General features: G+C 45.6%; 3 protein-coding genes across 3 annotated transcripts; 1 reads left to right on the top strand and 2 right to left on the bottom strand.

Moving 5' to 3' along the window:
* Nucleotides 1-815: 815 nt before the first annotated feature.
* LOC119550326 (protein yellow-like) lies at nt 816-2,340 on the bottom strand. Its single transcript, XM_037858932.1, has 3 exons — nt 1,830-2,340; nt 1,030-1,779; nt 816-973 (listed from the first exon to the last, which is right to left on the bottom strand). Exons 1-3 carry the CDS (start codon nt 2,202-2,204, stop codon nt 896-898), a joined length of 1,203 nt encoding a protein of 400 aa, XP_037714860.1. The 5' UTR covers nt 2,205-2,340; the 3' UTR covers nt 816-895.
* Nucleotides 2,341-8,041: 5,701 nt separating this feature from the next.
* Nucleotides 8,042-13,866, top strand: LOC119552169 (interaptin). Its single transcript, XM_037861993.1, has 8 exons — nt 8,042-8,234; nt 8,443-8,530; nt 8,592-8,767; nt 8,822-9,025; nt 9,101-12,805; nt 12,868-12,939; nt 13,169-13,285; nt 13,348-13,866. The coding sequence occupies exons 1-8, from the start codon at nt 8,151-8,153 to the stop codon at nt 13,363-13,365; spliced, it is 4,464 nt and encodes a 1,487-aa protein (XP_037717921.1). The 5' UTR covers nt 8,042-8,150; the 3' UTR covers nt 13,366-13,866.
* LOC119552170 (little elongation complex subunit 1) lies at nt 13,789-18,546 on the bottom strand. Its single transcript, XM_037861994.1, has 2 exons — nt 17,002-18,546; nt 13,789-16,944 (listed from the first exon to the last, which is right to left on the bottom strand). Exons 1-2 carry the CDS (start codon nt 18,311-18,313, stop codon nt 13,880-13,882), a joined length of 4,377 nt encoding a protein of 1,458 aa, XP_037717922.1. The 5' UTR covers nt 18,314-18,546; the 3' UTR covers nt 13,789-13,879.
* Between the last annotated feature and the right edge of the window lie 206 nt (nt 18,547-18,752).

The following is an 18,752-nucleotide window of genomic DNA, read 5'->3' on the forward strand; positions in this document are numbered from 1 at the left end:
AATCGATAGGTATTGACGAGACCAATACATTTCAGTTAAAATTTTTTAACTAGCATGAAAATTGTGGGCGCCACAGGCTTGGGCGGTTTGTGGGCGTTAGAGTGGGCGTGGCATATTCGCGTAACAAACTTGCGCTGCGTACAAGGCTACGGAATCTAAATCTGAGATCCCAATTCTCTATCTTTAATAGTTTCCGAGATATCCACGTTCATATTTACGATTTTTTGAAGTTTGTGGGAATTCAAGTGGGCGTGGCAAACTTTTTTTTGGGTCAATCGATAGGTATTGATAAGAACAATACATTTCGGTTAAAAATTGTATTCTAGCATGAAAACTGTAGGAGCCACAGTTTTGGGCGGTTTGTGGGCGTTAGAGTGGGCTTGGCACTCTGCTGAAACAAACTTGCGCTGCGCAAGAAGCTCAGAAATCTGCACGCCAAATCTCAGTAGCCTAGCTCTTATAGTTTCCGACACATACTTTCCGACGAATCTAGTATACCCTTTCACTCTACGAGTAATGGGTATAAAAATACCATTTTGAGGTAAAATCATTTAAGGATCTCAGGTTTCATAAATAATCCAATCTTATCGTCATTTCATATAGGCCTTTTATGATTGTTAAGTCAAAGCTTTTGGAACTAAAAGGACATTATAATGCCCAATATTCCTGGGATTGAGTTGTATGAAAATATAAATATTTTCACATTCATATCCACTTGCAGAATTTACCATTTGAGGAAGGCTGTGATAAAAATCCCTTAGAAATCCCCTTTCCAACCCAATAAACTCCACAACAACAAAATTATTTATATTATTCAATTTAATTGGTTTAATCAAATTACTAGTTAAACCACAAGACGATTGGACAGATCTTCGTCGTTGGAAAAGAAGACGCCTCACTGAAGATCAGCCAAGTTGCGACGCAGAATGCGGAAGTTAATCTCGCTGAAATCCAAAGTGCCATCGGCGATTTTCTAAAGGAAAGGAGATCAGATAATGGTAACACATAACTTTACTGAATTATTCTCACCTGGAAGCGGTTGGAGATCAACCACAGTTCTTCCTGCCCCTCGGGATTTTTCACCACCTTCATTCCGCTGACGAACTCCAGCTCATCGGCCTCTGCCGGCAAAACGACAAAATTCTCCGGAGTGTAGGTCGTATTTGTGTTCCACGAGATGAGCTGGATGGGATTAAAGGTGACGCAGTAGATGTTGTTTAGGCTATCGATGGCGGAAGCGGCGCACTCGCTGCTACGGCTGCCGAGCAGGGTGAACTGCTCCGGCAACGCCTCCGGGTTATTGGCCCAGTTATCCTGGTTGTTGAGAGCACTCAGTGGCACGGCGTACTCGCTCGCAGTGGCCATCGGATGGAAGTAGAGGTTGGTCTTGTCATTGGTGAGTGCAAAGAGGCCATCCATCAGGTAGAAGGTCTCGTTAGCAATGATGTGCTTGCCGTGATCCGGAGCGGGGTACATGAAGCGGTTCTCTACCCTCCAGGAGGTCTGGGCCTCGTGGTCGTAAACCATCAGGCCGTGGAAAGTCACATCGGCCACATAGACCATGGTGTTATTGCAAGTTCCCGCGGGTGCAGGATCCTTAACCAGAACGTTGGGAGTGATGAAGAGGGATGCACTTGGGGTGTAGGTGGAATTAAGAAAACGGTAGCGATGCAGCAGGGTATCGGTATTCAGGTCAAATTGCAGCAACTGCGGTGGACAGTACGTGGTGGTGCCAATCGAACCCGTATCCACGATCCACATCTGGTTGCACTCGGTGATCTGAAAGGGACTTAATGAGCTCCTCATATAATCTTGGATTATTACCAGACGGAGGTGATCTTATCGCAGTCGTCGCCGTTGTCATTGTGCCAGTCGTAACTGGGATACGGCTGCAGCACAGGACCATTAGTGCCATTCGTCGAGGAAACGGTGGCCAGTGTATAGGGAACGCCAGTGACAAACCTAGGAATGGTGGTGAACAGCCTAAGTGTCCCATTGGACAGATACTGGGGCTGGACATCGATGGGAGTTCCATTCTCGGGCACCAGATTACCAGCCGCCTTGGCACTCTCCTGGTCCTGGGTCGTGGGAAAACCGAACTCCAGCTGGAGCCACTCCGCCACCGTTTCCACAGTGTTCACGGCCCCATAACCCGGGGCCAGAGCCAGCACGAAGGCGATTATCACTACTTGCAGAGGCACCATTCTAATGCAGAGTTGGATGGTTAGTGTTCTGGTCGCACTAAGGGCAGCTGCCTTTTAAGCCGGATTGCACACCATATTGAAACCTACGCAATGAAAATGCGGGAATTCCATTTTTTTGTTTCGGCTCACTTATTCAATTTGCTTGCTTGTACGTCACTTGGGAGAAACGTGCTCGAAATAAAGTTAATTGTGAAACAAAATCAAATAAAACTGAGTCTACAAAATAAGGTAAATATATCTCCTTTTTATTTATTGTTAAAGCTGTACGTAACTTACGTAATAGATATTATTACGTAAAATTATTATTTTTAGCCTAATGAGTGAAAGGAACACTGCTGGTAGAATTACCAAAAGTACAAAAAAAAAACTATCAGCTTTTTTTTTAATAATCACTTTGCTCAATTTTCTTTTTAAAAAGTAGTATTTTTGTAACCCTGGAACCCATCTTCGAAGTTTACATGGTTTGCTATAGAAAATCCTAATTCACTTTGCGTCGTTTCAATTTGCGTCGTATTTTTTTTGGATCGTATCCCCGACGCAAAGCGAGGGATAGGTGTAAATAATATTTAAATCTAACGTTTTTTTCTTTGATTTAACAGACTCCTGGCGCCACCTGCTTGAAATGGCTTGTACCTGTTAAGGCCTAGTACTCAGATCGGCTAAGAGTTTCACTAGTCGAAAAATCGTATTCTTTGTAGTGTGACCGAAGTTTTCAAAGTTCACCCGCAATGCATGGAGCAAGTTCTTACTATCAAGCAGCATGGCTGTTGCCAAACGGAAAACAAATGAATTGGAGAAATTAAAAAAGGAGTCTGCTGGTACACAAAGAATTAAAAAAAAAATAAATGGAATGTTCAACGAATGTTTATACCCGTTACTCGTAGAGTAAAAGGGTATACTAGATTCGTCGGAAAGTATGTAACAGGCAGAAGGAAGCGTTTCCGACCCCATAAAGTATATATATTCTTGATCAGGATCACTAGCCGAGTCGATCTAGCCATGTCCGTCTGTCCGTCTGACCGTCTGTCTGTCCGGATGAACGCTGAGATCTTGGAAACTATGAGAGCTAGGCTATTGAGATTTGGCGTGCAGATTCCTGAGCTTCTTACGCAGCGCAAGTTTGTTTCAGTAGAGTGCCACGCCCACTTTTACGCCCACAAACCGCCCAAAACTGTGGCTCCTACAGTTTTGATGCTAGAATAAAAATTTTAACTGAAATGTATTGTTCTCATCAATACCTATCGATTGACTTAAAAAAAAGTTTGCCACGCCCACTTTATCGCCCACAAACCGCCCCCAAACTTCAAAAAATCGTAAATATGAACGTGGATATCTCGGAAACTATCAAAGATATAGAATCAGGATTTCAGATTTAGATTCCGTAGCTTTGTACGCAGCGCAATTTTGATACGCGAATATGCCACGCCCACTCTAACGCCCACAAACCGCCCAAGCCTGTGGCGCCCACAATTTTCATGCTAGATACTAAATTTTAACTGAACTGTATCGGTCTCGTCAATACCTATCGATTGACCCAAAAAAAAATTTGCCACGCCCACTCCAACGCCCATATCGCTTAAATCTGTCTACCGCCGATAGGTGGCGCATTTCAATCTCGCTTTGCTGCTTGCATGTCTCCATTTCCCTTAGGTCCATTTAGCTGAGTAACGGGTATCTGATAGTCGAGGTACTCGACTATAGCGTTCTTCCTTGTTTTATTTATGTAAATTTTGCAGTTTAACGTCCCACGAATGCTTCGCCATCTTTCCAGCGCCACCGCAGTCCAGCTCCGAGTCCCAATGGGCATATTGGACCTTGAGGAAGTGGTAGCCGGATTGGGAACGGGGTTGATCCGCTGATGCTGCAGGAAGTCGCCCAGCATCCTGGCCATGGCTTCTTCAACTGTTCCTTAGCGGGCGCCCAATTTTCCTCCTCCCTATAGAAGCCACCGCGTCCTCCAGCTCCGCTTAAGCTGCCAAGTAGCTGGTGGTGGTGGTGGTGGTGGTGGTGTACGGACTCCTAATGGAGAGGACTTCGGAGATCATATTACTGGTGGTTATGCTAAAAAGATCCTTTTATTAGTACAACGCAACCAAATTATTTTGGCAAGATCTTACTTTCTTTACGAGGACACGCTCGGCAGGATGTCCATGTAGAGAGCGAAGTCCCACTCGGCATGTTCCTTCCCACTGGGATTCTCTAGAGGATCTCCTCCAGCACTTCAACTATTCTGCGAATTTGCCCCTGTTGTGGTATTGCTTCCTGTCGGTCAAGTCCCACAATAATGGGCAACAACCGTTTTTTGGGTTTCTCTTCCATTTTAAATTTTTAAATTCCACACCGCTTCTGCACGAACACCTCCAAAGATTAAATTTCTTATTCTTTGGGTCGCGGCTAACGGCGTTCCTCGAAAATTCACTCGCGAAATTTGTTATTTTTTCTGGTATTTCCTTAGCTCATCCGAGTACCTCGCTGAAAAACAGACCCGACGAAAAGCTTTAGCAGCCTGTTTGCCTCTCGCTCACTCCTATGGTTATATTATTATTTATTATTTATTATCATTTATTGTTTTAGGCTTCCTAACGCTACAAGTTCTAAAACTTATAAATTACAGCGCTAGTCACAACTGGTAAACATATTTAAATTTTGACAAAATTGGTTCTTAAATCTAATGACATACATTGTTACATTTATTGCTGAACATTTAGACAAATAGAAATAAATGTAAAACCGAAATTAAAAAACTAAGGAAAAGGTTTTAGGGATAAGTCGCAATGTTAAAATAGGATAATATACCTTATACTAGACTAGAACTGCTATTTTTTAGATGTGAGAGAAGTTTTGTCTTAAATAGTGTTGCGCTCCTAGTTTCTTTTATGTAGTTAGGAAGCTCGTTCCACGTTCTAATCGCATTTATAAAAAATTGTCTATTTGAAAGCAGAAACCTGTGTCGGATGCAGATAATATTCTTTGTTCTTGTAGATCTGGAGAATTGTAATTTTTCAAATAAGTACGATGGCTCTCTGATGTATATAACTTTGTGTAAAAAGATTATTGTTCTACTTTTCATATAATCTGCCAAGCTTATATCAAATATCTTGTAAGCAAATTGAGTTACATGGTCAGATCTATGCAAATTAAATATAAAACGCGCAATACTATTGTATGCTATTTTCAGCTTATGTTGACTTGCTACATCACAATTGCATAGATCTCTAGACCATAAAAGAGTGTGGGTATTATACAAGACTTGGCAATTAGAAGACGCACACTAACAGGTAAGGAACATTTAACTAGTGACAAGGATCTTATTAGTCCGTATGTTTTGCCTACAGCTTTGTTTACGTGGTCATTCCAGTTCAAGGTTCTATTAAATGTGATACCCAAATTATTGGCGGTTTCCACGTACTCAATTGGTGTTTTGTTAATCATCAGGGGGAATAGTTCAATATTGCATAATTTCTTCTTAAAAATGATTAAGCACTTTGATTTCAATGGATTGATGGCAAGACCATTGTTTTTTGCCCATTCATTTACTCTTCCAAGCTCCATTCCACAAATATCTAAACACTCACTAATTCTGTTTAAGGGACGACTAACATACATCTGAACATCATCAGCATATAAATGGACATTACATTTCGACAGCACAGAAGGAAGATCATTTATATATAGTGTGAATAATAGTGGTCCAAGAACCGAACCCTGGGGTACACCACGCTTCAGATAGGCAAACGAAGAACAAATATTTGACGATACAACATATTGGCGACGATTTTTAAGATACGAACACAAAAGTTTGACGGCAGTATTGGAGAAGAAATACAAATTTTTGAGTTTTGAGCACAGGATTTCATGATTTACTGTGTCGATCGCTTTGCTGTAGTCCAGCAATAGTAAGAAGGTGACATACGAGTTGTCCGTCTGTTGACGAATATCTTCAGTTATTTTTAAGATGGCTGAGGTGCAGCTACGATTTTTTCTAAATCCAGATTGATGGTCATTTAAGAGGCTATTAACAGATATAAAATTATTTATTTGTGATGCGACAATATTTTCAAACACCTTCGAGAGGTACGGAAGAATAGATATCGGCCGGTATTCTTTGTTTGATTTAGGTATTGGGATAATTTTGGCGGTTTTCCAGCAGTCAGGGAACGTAGACGTGGTAAGAGCCGTGTTAAATGTGTGCGTAAGGTAGGGGATAAGTTTAGGAAGTAGAATTTTTATAAATTTAGGATGAATATCGTCAGGTCCAATTGCGTTAGACTTAATTTTAAGAATATTATCTAAAACATCACATTGGTCAACACACATAAATCTAAACCTAGTATCACAGATGTTATCAGGTACTGAATTCAGGCACGTGTTGTTTGTGACCTCAGGAACTTGGCATTCTGCTAATTTAAGGTTGAGTTCATCTATGTCAACATCTAGTTCCTGTGATGTCTTTTGTTTACCTATCCCTAGAGCTTTAATCTGTTTCCATGTTTGACTCGAAGAGGTTGAGTTTTTAAATTTTTGGCTAAAAAAGTTTGATTTTGCAGAGTCGATTAGTTTGGTAACCGTTTTCCTCAGAGATACAAATATGCTGTGGTGTTGCGGTGTTTTGTATCTTTTCCACTTCTGGTATGCTTCATTACGTTTTATAATTGCCAATTTTATATTATTGGTAAACCATGGTTTTTCGGACGGTCAAATTGTTTTACTTTTAACTAGAACAAAACTATTGTATAAGTGGCTAATATTATGTTGTAGGAGTTTAAGTTGACGATCGACTGTTGGAAGACTGTAAGTATTGTTCCATGCACACTGGTCAAATGCTTCGTTCAACAGTATATAATTAATATTATTAAAATCACGATAAAATATTGTATGGTCCGTGTAGTTAAGGTCAAAGTTATAGGTCAGGTATATAAGGTCATGTTTTGAAAAGGACGGAACGATTAGCTGATCATACAAACAAATTTTATTAACATCACTCACAAAAAACAAATCTAATAATGTGTTACGTGTTCTGCTGAAGTGGGTTGGAGATAAGAGATTCACTGGTTTCAGACCTAGCGATTCCATGTTGCTGGTAAGGTGAGATTCCCTCAGAATATCACTATTAAGATCGCCTGCAAGGATTACATCAGGGAAGTTTACTGTAATGTCTGTCAGAATATTGATTAAATCATCATAATTTGTGTTGCAATGCGGACGATAAATGCAGCCAATTAACAGATTTTTTTCCATAATCGGGTTTTGTATTTCAAGAAAAATATATTCTATTGCACTGTTTATTGTGTGTTGGCAAATAATTTTGGCTTTTAATTTTTTGTTTACATAAATAGCGACTCCTCCCCCATGACTAACACGATCAGTGGTCGGCACACACATACCATCACAAGTTTGCCTTGCATTAGTGTGAGTGTAAAAAACACGAAGTTGGCGCGCAGCGAGCTGAAGCCTGACGTTTCTCTTTTTTGCACTGACACGCATATAACATCAATTTCCGAATTTATAAACATGTACCTAAACTCTTCAATTTTCTTTAGCTCTCTCTTCAGCTCTTTCGCTCTCTTTCGCTCTTTAGCTCGCGGTTTTCTTCGATGTGAGTACTAGGCTTTCTTTAGTAATAACTAATATAGATATATATATAATATAATTAATATAGATACTAAAACAGTTCCACAATTAAAAGACAAATAAAATAAGCAGCGTTTTAATTATGTTAATTTATGAACATATCTCGTCACTATTATAGATTTTCTTATTTGAAAGTGCGTTCGTTACCAACCGTTATTTTGCTTATTATCGATAACGCAAAAGCTTATCGACAGTGTGACCGTTGACGAAACATCTGCAGACACGTATTTATTTAGATGTTTTTTAATTAAAAATTGAATAGTACACGAACCAGGTAGCGCAGGTAGACAAAATAAAGCGCAGAAGGGCCTCGAAATGTTTGCCAACCTGAAGAACAAGTTGATCGAGGAGGTGAAGGCGTCGCCATCGAAATTCCAACAATTTGCGAATGCTGCACAGGTATTTTATGGGCTCGCGGGGCGGGGCGGGGCGGTGTGCCGATGAAAAATGCAAATTAAGCAAAACATACGCACACCGATAGGCATTGTACATGTGTTGGTAAAGCTGGGGAAGGGTTCGGAAATAGTGCAATTGTGACCCATTTCTGGGGAGGAGGAGAAGCAAAGTGAAGTGACCAGCTGCTCATGGTTATGCTCTGTTTTTCTAGGCCGCCGTGAGCTCATCGTCGAGCACAACACCTAATTCGGATACGAACACCAGCAACAATGAAAACTTCTTCAGCATCACGGAGGAGGGTGAGTTGGCCATGAATCACCTGGAGTTCCTTATCGCACATAACTTTCCTCCCACCCCCAGACACGCCTCAGAACTCGCCTTATCGCATCCAGAAACTGCCGGCCACAAGTGCATCTTCACTGCGCGGACGCTCGACCCAATCCCTAAACGGAGCCACCTCCAGGACCCGCAAGCTGTCCAACTCGTCCATGGCCAGCGATGTGTCCTTCCGCCTGCCCACCTACGAAGCACCAGCTGTAAGTATTCCAAGTACACACCCCAAATACCAATAATATAATGGATTAAACCAGGTCTACCATCTGCAATCGGATCTGGACGAGACGAGCAGCGAGTTTGATGACTCCGCCTCCACAGCCCGGCTGGATGTGATCACCAAGGATCAGCTGTACGATGCGTACAAGAAATCCCTTGATCGGTATCACAAGTACCGCTGTCGCTACACGGATCTGGCCAAAAAGTACAAGGAACTAGAGCGCGACAGCTCCAAGGCGAGGGTATCTATATATCTTATCGTGCCTATTGATAAGCTTGTTTGTCTAACTTATGTTTCCGATAAAATCACTTTACAGTCCGTGCTGGTGGAGACGCAAGACAAGGCGCTGCGCCGTATTAGCGAGCTGAGGGAGCAGTGCACGCTGGAGCAGCAGGCCAAGGCTCATCTGGAGGAGGCGTTGCGCGTCGAGATGGACGACATGAGCTGCAAAATGCAGGCGTATCAGACGAAGCTCCAGCTGCTGGGCGAGAATCCGGAGAATATAACGGCGGCTCTGGAGCGAAGCGGCCAGTTGTTGGACTCAGAGCAGCTCATCGACCTAGATGAATCGGCTGGAAAGTCGCCGCCTTCTGCAAATGGCAATGGTTCCGGTGAAGGAGTGCCCGATCTGCAGCGATTACTCAAAGAGCAGGAGGAGCGTCTTAAGGAGGTGACGGAAAAGTATGAGGCCCTCCGCAAGCAGGAGGAGGAGAATGTCCTGCTCCTGGCCCAGACTAAACAGGCCATTCACACGGAACTTGAGCACAAGGACACCGAGGTGCGGCAGCTTCAGGAGAAACTCAAGCAGTTGGAGTCCCAGCGAGAGACCCAAAACAACGAGGCCAAGGAGCAGTTTAAGAAGCTCCAGGCCACGAAGCAGGAGGTCGATGCCAAGCTAATGACTTCTGAGCACTTGCTTAACACCCTCAAAGGAAACTTCGCAGCCAAAGAGCAACAGGTGGCCGCCCTCGAAAGTCAAGTGGTTGCCATTAAAGCGGAAAACGAGCAAAAACTAAAGGAATTGCAACAACAGAACGAAGATCGCAGCAACCAAGCAAGCGATTCAACCGAGCAGCTGGAAAAACTGCAGTCAGCCTTAAAAGAAGCCGAAACGCAGCTATTGGCAAGGGATCAACTTTTGGAAACTCTCAGAAGCGAACACTTAGCCAAGGAGCAACAGTTAAAGGATCTGGAAGAGCAGCTGCTTAACCTGAAGAATGAAAACGAAATTAACTTGGATAAACTTCGACACAACAAAAAAGCTAGCGAGTCTCAAATCAAGAAAGCTCAGGATCAGCAACAGAAACTTCAAGCTGATTTAGAGATGGCTAAGTCCAAGCTTTTGGCCACAGAAGAACTAGCGAATTCCCTAAAGAGCGATCACAAAGCCAAGGAAGAGCAGTTATCTGAGTTAGAAGACAAACTGAAAACTCTTACCGAAGAAAACGAAAATAATCTGAAAAAATTGCGCCAGGTCAACGAAAATCGAGACACCGATTCCCAGGCAAAACTGAATAAACTGCAAGCAGCTAAGGATGAAGCCGAGGCGAAACTTCTTTCCACGGAACTCAGTTTGAGTGCGCTTCAAGCCGCACTCTCAGCCAAGGAGGAGCAAGCTGCATCCTTGGAGAAAAGCCTGAATGCTCTCAAAACCGAAAGCGAGCACAGTTTGCAGGACCTGCGTTTGCACAACGATCAGTTGCTAGAAATTGTCCAGCGTCATCAGCAAAACGACTGGGAGGCTCAGCTGGCTCAGGCCAGAGAAGAATTAGCCGAAATTCAATCGCAGCGGGAGCAACATGCTCTTGAACTCGAAAAAAGCCTGGAAGTGGAACGCGAAACGGTGGCCGCTTTGAGTTCCGAGAAAGCCTCACTGGAGGAACAGCATAGACTTAAGCTGGAACAGCTGCAGCGCGAGATTCAAATCCTGCAGGATCAGCACGCCGACTCGGAGAGTGAAACGGTGGCTGCCCTAAAAGCTGAGTTGGAGGCACTTAGGCAGAACTTGGCCACCAGTCAGGCGAGTCTCCTGGCCAAGGAAAAGGAACTCAAAGCCAGCGGTAACAAATTAAACAAGATAAAGAAGCAGCATGAGCAGCATCAGGCCAAGTCAAGCGAACAAAACGCCCGCCTCGAAACGCTGCAAAGTGAATTGGCAGATCGACTGGCTCACTCTCGCCAGGTGGAGAGCGAAAAGGAGGAATTGCAGACACGGGTCAGCGGTATTCTGGAGGAGATTGCCACCATGCAGGCGCAGATGCAACAGGTGCAGGATTCGCACAGCGAACTGGAACATGAAAAGCGCAAGCTTGAATCCCGAATTGAGTCGCTGCAACAAGAGCAGGTTGACAGCAGTGCCCAGGACGAACGGACCTCCGCCAAGTTGGAGGAGATCCAGAGCGAAAACACCAAGCTGGCTGAGCGCAACTGTCTGCTGGAGGAGCAGGCCAATCACTTGGAGTCCCAGCTGCAAGCCAAACAAGACGAGATGGGCAAGATTCAGGTGAAGATGCAGCAGGTCCTCGACGAGCATTCGAAACTGCAAAATGCCCAGGAGCTAATGGACCATGACCACCGGACGCTGCAGGACAAGTGCGATGCCTACGAAAAGGACAAGCTGCTGACCAAGGATACGCTGGACTGCCTGCAGGAAGCCAGTGAGGAACTGCAGCGGGTTAAGGGCAATTTAGAGCGGGATCTGGAGGAGCAGCAACAGCAATTGTTGGAGCTAAGAGAGCGTCAGAGAGAACAGGAGCAGCAGCTGAAGGACCAAGCCGAACGCTGCGCGGAATTGGAGGCCCAAAACACCGAGTCTGAGTCCCAACTGCAGGTCACTATCAGCAATCTTCGCGAGCAACTTGATGCTTACAAGCAGTCAGAGCAAGGCATCCAGGAGAAGATCCAGGCCAGCAGTTCGTCCTATGCCACGCAAATCGCCACCTTGGAAGCTCGCTGGAGCGCCGCCAATTCGGATGTGGAGCGCCTCCACGAAGCCAACGACGCCCTGCAGCTGGAGATGGAACAGTTGAAAATCAAGCACAGTCAGGAGCGCGAGGAGGTAAAGGAGTCCATAGCCCAGAAAAACCGGCAGGTGGTGGAGCTCCAGGAAGCCATGGCCCTGAGGGATACTCAGCTGAAGGACAAGGTTAATGCCTCCGAAAAGCTGGCCAAATTCGATGAAATTCTAATCGAAAACGAGTACTTGAACAAGCACACCAAACAACTGGAAAAGGAATTAGCTGAAGGCGCTGAGCTGAAGGAAAAACTAAAATCGCTGCAATGTGAGCTGTATGTACTCCAGGAAAAGGCCGAACAGCATGCCGTTCAAATGATCGAAAAGGAAACTCAAAGTGCGGCAGCCACAGCAGAGGTCGCCGAACTGAAGCAAGCCATCGAAGAACAGGCTGTGGAGCTAACTCGTCAGAAGGAGCACGCCAGCTTTGTCACCGAACAGAGTGACGCTGTCCAAAAGGATCTGCTTCAAGCGCAGCAGCAACTCCATGACAAACAGATTGAGCTAACGAAAGTCCAAGAAGAGCAGGCCAATCTGCAGGCTGAGCTGGAAAGCCTCAATGAAGAGGTGGTCAGTCTCAGGGACTGGTCCACACCGGACTCGGACGGCTTGCGCAGCCTTAACGAGCGACTGCAGCGGGAACTGGAGGATCTGAAGCACAAAAGCAACGGTGCGGAGTCCAATATGCAGCAGGAGATCGAGGAGCTGCAGGCGAATAACCAGCAGATGGCCGAGCGCATCAACGAGCTGGAAACCCTGCGAGCGGGCATCCAGGCCCAGCAGCTTCTCGCCAGCATGGCTCCCAAAAACGTTCAAGAGGCAGCTGCTGCTGGAGAGAAGGCTGAGCTGGAGGCCAAGCTTAAGGAGATTATGAACGAGGTGCAGGACGTGACGAATCGGAACCTGTTCCTGGAGCAAAAGTGTGAGAACTACCTGATACTCGAACAGTCCAACGAACGACTAAAGCTGCAGAATGCGAAACTATCGCGGCAACTGGATGAAACACTGGTGAGTTTCTAGCAGGGTTATGTAAATTGATACCATTGTTGATCGCCTCTTTTTTACGTCAGGTATCCATGCAGCATAGCGAGGCTGTTCCGGCTAACACGGAGTTTGAATACTTGCGCAACATCATGTTCCAGGTAAGAGTCCGATTTCTCAATGTGTGGTTAAGGTTTTGGTTTGTTATATGTCGAAGAAAGTTTACATTACTACTTTCAGGAACTACAAATCGTTAGCCTTATATATTCATTGAAAAATTCAATCTGACAAACTTTTAACTTTAAGTTTTGTTCGACAGATGATAACCATTCGTTTTTCCTCTATTTAAAAGTTTGAAATCAAATAAAACCTAACATATTATCTTTTTAGTACCTGACTGGCAACACGAACAACGAGACACTGGTCAAGGTGATATCGGCAGTGCTCAAATTCTCGCCGCAGCAGGCCCAAGTTGCCCTGGAAAAGGAGCATCAGAGGCGATCGCTGGTAGGATGCGCAATAATAGAACCATGTTAGATTACCAACTTATGAAATACCATCAATTTCAGCTGAACAAACTAATCTAGCATGAACTGATGGCTCTCTACGATGGAGACTGGAACTGGGAGCCCTGCCCGGCGACGCTTCTAGACCGCAAATGAAGTCGGAATGATTGGCCCGAGATCACAAGTACCTTATACCTCACCTCCGGCATATGAGATGTATTTTTCCGGCTGACTCTGCAGGCATTTCGAGTTGTGGAAGCAGTTGATGAGTGTGTGTTAGCCCCGTACTAGGTCAATGTTATTGTACAGTCCACTAATTAACTATAGCTACTTCTATCCAAATTCATGCTAAGCACTTTTGTACATTTCGATTAAGCTTTCCTTTGTTTCCGGCATTCACTTGCTTGCGATCCATATACCATATCCCCATCTCCCCCCCACTTAACCACTATCTAACCTAAGTGCAATCTTTTTGTGTATTTTAGTTATAAGTTGAAATTTGTAAAGATCCGCAGCACAGTTGGCATTTAGTTTAATTCAAATTCTATACAATTACATACATAAATAAATAGTTGCAATTCATACACGGGAATTTCTAATCTTTTGAGGTTTTCCCAGTGGCCGCTACGAAACGGAAATGCCTTCGCCGTTCCGCAAAGCATCTTAGCATGGCCCGCGTCAGCGGATCCAACTGGTAGTTCGGTCTGTAGTCCTTCAGGGCGTCGAAAGTGTACTTGAATCCGAATCTTTGCAAGCGTAGACATGCCTGCACTGCCGCCTGTTGAACTCCAGATCGTGGCACTGCCACTAGCAGGCGCTTCAGGAAACCCACGAAGGCAGACATATCTGTTTCCAGGGGCAGAGGCTTCAGAACCAAGGAGATGCAGTGCAGCAGATGCACGAGCCGGGCATCGTATGACTTGTCCTGGGCAGCGAGATCACAGTAGCTGGTGGCGAGCGGCATTAGGTGTTCCCCCAGCACGCTGTCCAGCACCTTGAGATGAGCAGAACGCCGACAGAAGAGCGCGAAGGCGTAACCCAGCTCCTCCATACGACCAGCCCTTAGCTTTCCCACCAAGTTCTCCAACACCTGCTGCTTGGTGGGCTCAAAGGGCTGGAAGTGATACTCAAAGCGCAGCTTGGAAAGCAGCAGTCGTTCGGCGCCCTCCGGATCCTGCATGTCGTACTGCCGGCTCATCAGCAGATGCTTAATCACGTTGATCAGGGCATCCGAGTTGTCGTACTCCCGCTGTTCGCGATGAGGAATCACAGTGGGAAACTGGCGCAACACCTCCAAGACCAGTGGCGGCACATCCTGGTCAAAGTGGTACAGAATTTTGGCCAGCAGCAGCCTCGCTGGATTTTTATAGCCCTCCGCCGACATGCTCGCTTGTAGGGCCATCGCCTCCAAGTAGAGTTTCAGGTATTTCAAAGCCAACTCAGTAGCTGGCCGCTCCTTGGTGTTTCGGAACAGACGCTCCTCCAGTTCAGCCAGAAATCTCTGAGAGAAATTAAAATACTTCAGGACATTTAACAGACGTTCCACAGGATTCCCATCTGTGCCAATCTTGCAGATTACTGTTATCAAGGCATTCACAATAACGGCCTCATCTTTGGTCACCTTGTAGATCTCCAAGGCCAAGTCACTGCAGCTGGACTCCAGTTGCATGGTCTCCTGAAGATATTTGCCTATTGAGGCGCAGAGTTGAGGTTGCAATTTCCCCAGTGTTTTCCTTTTTGACTGGATGACCTTGGCCACCTCCTTGTCCTTTTCAATTACATGTTGTAGGAGCGACTTGGGTTGGCCATCTTCCCAGCTGATTATAGCTTGCTCTAAGGGGATTTCGGTGGGTGGATCGACTAGCTCGTCAGTTGGCTCAGAAACTGGAGAGGCTGGTGACTCCTCGCTGAATATAAAGGTCTGCTTAATGGCCTCTGGTTCCATAAGTGTCTTCTTTGTCTCTTGCCTTTCTAGCTCAATTGGTTTAAAAGGCTCAATTTCAGTAAATCCTTGTTTGAGCTGACTCCTTATTCGGTCTACAAGCGAAAGTCCATTTTCTGGACTGGATTTTTGTTCATCAAGCAGCTGCTTGGCCCTCTGCCGAGTCAAACGAACAGCTCCCGGCGGAGAAGGAATTTTGATCTCGCTTTTTGTTCTTTTCCGTTTAGCTGGTATTTGACAAGGTGAAGGTGGTTCCTCTGGTTGCTTAGGGGAGATTGGTTCGTCGATAACCAGACTGTGCTCGTCCTCGGAATCATCACTTGTGCTTTGAGTGACCTTAGAGCTGATTTGCTTCTCGAACTGCTGGTTGTGTTTTACTTTAAAATCAGGTCCTGAGTTTTCCATGACTGAAGGTGGCTTTATGGTAATCAAATCGGCTTCAGTAAGTAAAGGCAGACTAGATGGTGCTAAGGAAGCTACTTCATCTTGATCATCAGCATGTTCTTTAATAGGTTGCTCTTCGGCAGCATTTTTTAGGACATCCTCTTCCAGCTTTCCTTCTGGTTCAGAACTTTCCTCATCCGATTCTGAATCACTGCCGAACAAAGAAGTATTTATTCTAAGTTTGGAATCTGGTTGGTTAATGGTAGTTTTACATTTTTCACTTTCATTCTCCGAATTACTTAATTCGGGATCCATCATATCCTCGCTCAACTCCGAATCCAAATCTGAATCACTTAAACCACCAAAAAGTGACATTGTTAAAGTTGGTAAAATATCACAATCTTTGTGGTTCATTGAGCTTTCTGGCTCTTCTGAAGATTCAAAAAAGTCTGTAGGCACAGTATCCTTAACACTTTTCGTTGTACTCTCATCCAGATTTGAGTCACTACTGAACAAGGGTGATTCAGATCTTTCTGTTGAACAATCATCTTTTTTGCTCGATGTAGGTTGCAACTCCTCACTTGCGTTAAAATCGGAATATAATCTTTCCTCCGCCAACGATTCTTTCCTCTCATTTGATTTCACATCGGAATCGCTGCCATTTAAGGATGGATGCGACGGAATAGCTTCAATTGGAGCGAATTCAGTTAGGCTCTTAATCTCTAACTCGATTTCTGGTGTCTTTAAAGAAGTCACTTCGGAGTCTTGCGTTTTATGTGGCAGCAGAGGGAGTTCCATACTAGCTGGTTTTCCGTCATCATCTTTTAAAGACGAATCTTTTCCCTTCTGGCCTGCACACAAAGGATCTGGAGTACTATTTTCTGGCAGTAGGAACTTAGTGTTTTCCGCAGGGCTTTCGAAGTCTTCAGGGACCTCGTCCCTAATGATTTCTTCCTTTTCTTCTTTTTTCGCGTTGGATGTTAACTGAAGCAGATATAGTTCTTCCTCATCCAATTCCATATCGAGATTATCACAGTTGGCCATGTTAAATGTTTTTAAATTGCTTAAAAACTGGAGTGCCGTTTCTGGCTTTTGTTCATGATCTACTTCTGGTTCATTATTTGTCTCCAGAGGTACTGGTCCCATCTCCAGGCAGTTTCGTTTGGGAATAGGCTTCGGCATTGCAACAGCTTTGCGCTTTTTGGATTTTCGCTTTCGTTCTCTGGATTTGGAGGGCAGGCGGATGGGAGTCACATCTCCTCCGTGGCTAATATTGGGAGACTCAATGATGGGATCCGTTCCAACACCCATGCATTCTGTGCTGGTGGCGAAATCTAAAAGGAATATGGACTGTATTAATCCACTTACTGACGCGATTTTGATGGTTTTACCTCTCTTGCTGGTGCTTCTGCTAGACGACTGCTCCGTTTGGCTTTGCGTGCCCTCATAGAGCTCGTACAGCCAGCTGGTAAAGTCCGCCTGACTGACGCTCGGCGGTGTGGCCAGTGAAGGATTGGAACGGCTCTGCAGCAGGCCCAGGACCATTTGGCCAAATACCTGCCACAGCTCCTCGAAGGCCTGCGGCGGCAGATTGGCCAGGCAGCTTTGGTTTTGAGGTAGAAAGTTGAGTAGCTCCTTGGCCAGCTCCCTGGAGGATCTGGCCTCTTCCTTCACACTATCCAGCATGGTTCGCGATGGTGGCCGTGAGGCGGACACCTTGATTTGCGCCGGCCGATCGGACAGGAAGTCAATCTCGCGGTGTATATCACACAAATTAGTGCAGGTGGCCACACTTGCTGTGGCTGGAAGTTGCTCCAGCTCCAGCTCCGGGTCGCTCGGTGGACTCATAGGTTCAATTACATCATGCCGCCACGAGAGCATTTCATCGAGGATCTGCCGCACATTTGGCAGGGGTGTGGGCTCGGGAAAGCAGGTGCCCACATCTTGATACCGGATGAAGGAGGCTGTTGTGGTGCCCCGCGTTGTGGTGGTGTTCTTGTGCTGCGTGGCCTGGTTACGGGTCTCTATTAGACCCTCCACCTGTACGGCCACAGAACAAAATGCGGGCTTGGCCTCCACCGGCTCCACATTGGTTTGCGTGGACTGGTTGACCCCAGGCTGATGGCTCTTCCGTTTGCTGCGCGGATTGGGACTCTTCGGCGTGGGCAAACTTATGTCCAGCGTCTTGAAGTGCTCCTTTAGCTTCTTCATGATGTTGTAATCCCGCCGCAGGAGTCCACTATCGTCGCCCAGACGCTGGGACAGCTGCATGAGTATGGAGAGCACATCTTTGGCATCCGCGGGTAGTCCCCTGACCAGCAGCTCATCTTGAAGATTCTCGCAGGTCTGAACCTGGGCATCTAGCTTCTTCTCCAGCTCCTCGCATCGCAGGTCATTCTGCTTGTAGCGCTTCTCCAGCTCGATCCGCTGCTGCTTCTCCCTCTTGTACAGATCGGTCACCTCCTGGGCGGTGCGGTGCAGGTCCGCCAGCTGTTTGTTCTGCGCCTGGAGCTGTTGCACCTGGCGGACCAGCTCATCGTTCTGGGCTATCCGCTCGGCCAGCCGGCTACGCTTGGCCCGCACATCCTGGTTGATCCTAGGCAACGGAACCTGCTTGTAGGGCTCGACCAGGCCATCTTGGAGCGGAGCGGAGGTGCCCAGGAGTTGGTCAATATTGAAGTCCGTGAACTCGCCCAAATCCATGCTACCGCCGTCTTGTTGTTGCTGGATTTCACGTGGTCGCGTTTTCAAGCGCCACTGGCGATTTCAGATGGTGCCGAAACCAATCAATGAGTTTACGTTCCTACACATTTTGTATCTCTCGTTGTTTCTGGGTAAAGTTCAGCTGCGATTCCTTTGATTTAATAGACAAAACAGGAACTAAAACAAAAATCCGCGTTTTTTCTGCAGCCGGTCACCAAAACATTTCCCTGAACGATAACACGGAACGGGACTATCGATAAGTCATCGGCCAATTTTAAGGCCACTCTGATAGGCCATTCCCACTGGCGTGCCTAAGAGCCGTTTACACTGACGTCGAATTTTAAATTCTGGAAAAATTCCACGGATGTTCCTAGAAAGGCAACCTCTAATTTGAAATAAAGATAAACCTCCTGCTTTTTGTTACTCGGTGAAGCAAGAT

This window comes from Drosophila subpulchrella, chromosome 2R (genome assembly GCF_014743375.2).
Source record: "Drosophila subpulchrella strain 33 F10 #4 breed RU33 chromosome 2R, RU_Dsub_v1.1 Primary Assembly, whole genome shotgun sequence".
NCBI classification, from domain to species: Eukaryota; Metazoa; Arthropoda; class Insecta; order Diptera; family Drosophilidae; genus Drosophila; species Drosophila subpulchrella.